At 42.8% G+C, this 5,351-nt stretch overlaps 1 protein-coding gene across 2 annotated transcripts in view; it reads right to left on the bottom strand.

The window, feature by feature from the left end:
• Window positions 1-3,227: 3,227 nt before the first annotated feature.
• Window positions 3,228-5,351, bottom strand: part of fundc1 (FUN14 domain containing 1) — a 497,656-nt gene continuing 495,532 nt past the window's right edge. For both annotated transcript variants that reach the window (XM_070544114.1, XM_054747236.2), the window contains one exon: window positions 3,228-3,961. In XM_070544114.1, coding sequence (XP_070400215.1) covers window positions 3,884-3,961 — 78 coding nt within the window. In that variant the 3' untranslated portion in view covers window positions 3,228-3,883. The remainder of the gene's footprint in view (window positions 3,962-5,351) is intronic.

The following is a 5,351-nucleotide window of genomic DNA, read 5'->3' as shown; positions in this document are numbered from 1 at the left end:
AGCCTTTCTGCGTGGAGTTGCGTGTTTTCACCATGCATGCGTGGGTTTCCTCCGGGTACTCCGGTTTCCCCCACAGGTCACCACATGCCCTATAGGTTATAAATTGTAAGTCGCTTTGGATAAAAGCGTCTGCTAAATGAATAAACACAAAAATCTAGTGTCTGTAGATTGTAGTTGCAACACCAATGGCTGTTGAAAGCTAGAAAGATGAGTCATACAGGGCAAGGGCTAATTTCTGCACCGTTTATTTGATAACCGTATTTAATGTCAGCCTTTTTATTCAGCATAGCCGCTGCCCGGTGACTCTCAGTTAAATTTTAGATTTTAATTGTTTTTAAGTCGCTGAAGGTCTTGCCCCACCGTATCTTTCTGAGCTTTTCTCCATATATGGAGAAAATGTATATGTGTGTAATCACATATGCGCTGACAGTGAGCTGCGCTGAACAGTGTCCAGCTCAGATGTTCAGATGGAAATCTTTTCTTGAGTGATTTAGCTACATCTGCGATATGCGTAGAATAAAGTGTCAGTTCGTCTGCATGCGTCGGGTAATTCTTTCTATTCTTTCTCCGTCAAAATAAACGGTCAAATACGGGAACTGTCCGGTCAATACAAGCCCTGCTTTTAACTGTTTTGTTTTCTTGTGAAAATATATATAATTAAACTTGATTAACACCAGAGTCCGGCGCACTGCGCCGTTGTCTCCGTCACTGTAAATGAGGGAAAAACAAATTGATCGGATCCTTTTCTGACCTTCCCCACCTACAAAGTTTAATTACAACAATCAAACGTGACAGAGCCTGAATTTGTATTCTGAACAGTCTAAACATGTTTTAAAAAGAAATGTATGACAAAAGTGGCACCTGCTCAGTAAAACCATCAACAGGGTAAAAAATAACAAAATATTGACGGCAGAGACAGGCTACAACTTCTGGATCCACTTTATATAAATCATTTTATTGATTATCTTCTTATGAAAGATAGCTTTGACGTACACGAGCGACCGGTACTGGCTGCTGTCACCTGTTGTGAGCAGCTCTCTGCTGTCTGAGGGTAGGCCCCGCCCACAACGCCGCAGCTGCTGTGGCTCCCAGTGTTTTCTTTACTGTGAGAAACGGGTAATAATGGCTCTTTGATGGGAACAGGTTGCCGACCCCTGGTTTAAGTGTTTCATTTTTTTAAAATGAATTCGATTAAAAATAAAGGCGCCCGGCCCGGCCCGTGGTAATTACACAGTCATTGGCCCGAATCCCAGCCCGAGGGCCGTCAGGCTTCAGTGCAGGGCTCTAATTTATGGACATGAACAAAAACAGGAAATATATAAATTGAGATTTATTTAATTAATATAACAAATAAGGGGGAGAGAGTCATTTAAAGGCACATTCTTCTGGAAGCTCCTGATCCTGACGACACCACCAGAGGAGACCAGCTGCAGACACGAGAGGCCTGATGATCACTAGATTTCTTCTGATTGGAGTGGGAGGATATCTGGTTTTCTGGAAATTTGGGAAGACGGGAGCGATTGGAGTGCGACCCGTACCCTCGGAATGTGCCGCCCGTGCGGTGACCTCACAGACTGGGACGTTACTCGAGGTGAACCGTAAGCTGGACAATGTCCTCGCTGCGTTGCCTGTGTTGGTGCGCAAGATGGATGTCATCTCGGAGAGGGTCGCCGGACGGTGTGGGGATGTTTAGAACTATAATTGGCTTCACTGGTGGACATGAATGATCACTTAATAGACTCCAAGGCAGAGAGGAAAACTTATCTCTGTCTACCCTAAACAAAGTCTTGTTTATCCTTATCTGACGCCAAGGCAGCCTCCAAAGCTGCCATCAATATCACCCCCACGAAAGGAGGAATGCTGACAGATACTGTGACCCGACCTTCCCCCCCTGCCTTCAGATTGTGACTTCTGCTTCGAGGTCATCAACCTGCAGGAAACTCAATGTGCTCTCTGGCCCTCGTCTCTCCCTCCCACCTGTTTGACTGCAGCTGTGAGCGCCGTACACTGGCAGCTTCCGTTGGAGGATCCCCCCCCCGCCTCCCTATCGCAGTCTGATGTTTTGTAACTGTGATGTTCGTGCTTCTATGTTGAGGAGTTTTTTTGTATAATAGAGCTACTTCCTGCTGGGGCTAACTCTGCTATGCCTTTTTACCTTACCCCAATTATCCTCATGTAACACCCTTTTCATCTAATGAAATGAGCGCCGTTCTGGCTGCTCTCGTGGACTGCCTGTACCTGTCTTGTCTACATGTGTGTGTGTTTAACCTTGGTCAGGTTGTGTTTGCAGAGTCAAGTTCCTATGCTCTGGGTCGCTGGAGCACTGGCAATAAAGCTTATTCTGATTCTGATTACCCATCCATCTTTGTCACTGCCGCGGCTCCGCCCTCTTGGTCCGCCAGGCAACGCCTACTAATGTTGCAGTTTTTAAAATTGATACTTGGGTGGAGAAGGACTCTGAGACACGCTTGACCTGCTCTTTAAATAAGTCTGCTTAAGCATGGTTGAAAAGCAACGTGTGACTTTCATTAAATTTCCTAGAATTTTTATGTATTACTTTTGTCAAATTCAAGTAATTTCTGTGACTGTTTGGGTTATTTTTGTTCAATGATTGAAGGATGCCAACAAATTTGTCCATGTATATTTAGAGTGGGATGTAAAAGTTTGAGCAGCTTTTGTTACTCTTCATGAATTCCCTGTATAAATCTTTGGTTAAAATCTTCTGTTAAATATATCATCTAGGAGACACACACAGTGATATTTGTGAAGTGAAACAAGGTTTATAGGACTTACAGCAAGTGTGCAATAATTGTTTTAACAAAATTGAGTTGATGCATAAATCAGAGATTGCATAGTAGTTTTTTCCTGTATCTCTGTTACCCTAGAATGGGCCGGCAACATGTCCAGTGTGTTGCTTTCTCAGAGACTGCTGGAGATAGGCACCAGCCCTCCACAACCCTGCGTAGACAAGCGGGTATAGAAAATGGATGGATGGAAAAATATATTGGACTAATAATTTCATTCACATCTATTAAAAAAAAAACATCTCTCTCTCTCTCTCTCTCTCTCTCTCTCTGAGAGAGAGAGAGAGAGAGAGAGAGAGAGAGAGAGAGAGAGAGAGAGAGAGAGAGAGAGAGAGAGAGAGAGAGAGAGAGAGAGCTCTCTGTCGAGAGAGAGAGAGAGAGAGTGTTTTAAAGACAACAATAAAGCCACAAAGGACACATGGACTTATTCCTTCACTTTTATTTACTAACAGAGTGAGAACCATAGCCTTCCAGAATCTTCAGCAATTTAATTCAATTTTATTTGTATAGCGCCAAATCACGACAAGAGTCAATTCATGGCACTTCACATAGTAAACATTCCAATCCAGGTCAGTTCATTAAGCCAATCAGAAAAAAGGTTTCCTATATAAGGAACCCAGCAAATTGACACTAGTCAGTGACTTTACAGCAATCCTCATACAAAGCAAGCATTTAGCGACAGTCGAGCATCAATTTGTTCCGTAACAAAATACATTAAAATAAGAGGCAGGGGACACAGATATGTCCAATACAGTCCCTACCAGTTTCTAAACCTACACTGTTTGACAGAAGTAAACTACACCTGTCATTGATGGATTCTTATGGCATGTCAAGTTGAATTTCAATGTTCTGACCAAATGCAGCAGAATAGGAGTGCATGTCATTGTTCACCTAAATAAATGAAACAGCAATATTATTTTGACCTCTGTGTGCTTTTTAAAGCAGGTTTGTAGTCAAGCGTTTTGGGGAAATAACACTAATTTTATTACAGTGTTAAAATTAGCTGCAGCATATTAAGTGGTAATGAGCGGCTGCTACTCTCAGACAGGATCTTCAGATGTCTGAGGCCCAGACTTGTCCTAGGATGCCATGCCCAGCAGGAACCCTCCAATGAAACCACTGGTAACGACCACGTTCTTCTTCACAAATGCTTTGGACTGGGAAAGAGAGAAAGTATCTTTGTCAGCAAACCAGTAAAAAGTGTAGGGCACAGGCACCTCAAATTACCTGAAAGAAATTATTCAAATGGTTTAATGTAAAACCAGTGAGATGTTGCCTTTCCACCTGTGGTGATTTGACAGTTATTTAGGAAGCTGAGGTGTTAATACCTGTGGAGTCAGGTGATAAAAGCAGCACAGGTTAATGAGTCACTAGCAGACAGATTGATTTTTGCGGCATTCGTTCCACCTCACTTGGTGGTAATATTGTGGTGATTGTCTGTCTTCAGCCCAAAACACACCAGCTGCAAAGCGCTGCGAAGTGGATTGCTCACAAAATTCGCTCGCTGTCCGCTCCTCCTCTGTTCACATCAGGAGAGAAATTTCAACAAGCGCTTCTGCTCATGCCTACTGCTAGGGTTTGGGTTAGGGCATGTTTTGAAACACGCCTCCCCTGGTAGAAGTCCCTAATACCCATTTTCTCGTAGCTGTGAGAAGTTGATTTCATGCTGCGGTTGAGAGTGTTTTAGTCTGTGACCTTCACGTTACAGACTACTGCTTTAAACCTCCACCAGTACCAGAGTGGATGTTCTGACTAATTATTTCTTCAAACCACACATGTAGCAACTTTAAAGCTACCTCTTGGGAGAGGTCTAATGGTGAGTACTACCAGAATGCTAACCGCTAGCTGAATACTTAAACAGTTCGATGGAGCTTCAGAAACGCTGCCTTTTCCACATCTGTGTGAGCGTGCGCAAAAGACTTGTCAGTCCTCTCAATTCTGTGAGAAATTTTAGGGAGTAATTCATGCCTAAAAACAGAGTTTCATCAATATTGATATCGCTATCAGACAACCAATGAGCTAAGAGTGATGGTCACAATTATATTTGGATGACAAAACATGAGTTCAAGTTTAAGTTTATTTATATAGCGCCAAATCACGACAAGAGTCGTCTCAAGGCACTTCACAAAATAAACATTCCAGTACAGGTCAGTTCATTAAGCCAATCAGAAATAATGTTTCCTATATAAGGAACCCAGCAAATTGCATCAAGTCACTGACTAGTGTCAGTGACTATACAGCAATCCTCATACTAAGCAAGCATAAAGCGACAGTGGAGAGGAAAACTCCCTTTTAACAGGAAGAAACCTCCAGAGAATCCTGGCTCAGTATAAGCAGCCATCCACCACAACTCACTGGGGATCGAGAAGACAGAGCAGAGAGACAGACAGACAGACAGACAGACAGACACAGAGACACACACACACACACACACACACACACACACACACACACACACACACACACACACAAGTAATGTGTCTACAGTTATATTGTGATGTCTTAGTAAATATTCTATTTGGTGAGAGATAAACTTTATTGTATTTA

Source organism: Nothobranchius furzeri, chromosome 14 (assembly GCF_043380555.1).
Source record: "Nothobranchius furzeri strain GRZ-AD chromosome 14, NfurGRZ-RIMD1, whole genome shotgun sequence".
Taxonomy (NCBI): domain Eukaryota; kingdom Metazoa; phylum Chordata; class Actinopteri; order Cyprinodontiformes; family Nothobranchiidae; genus Nothobranchius; species Nothobranchius furzeri.
Note: the sequence above shows the minus strand (reverse complement) of the source record. Positions and strands in the feature narration are given on the sequence as shown.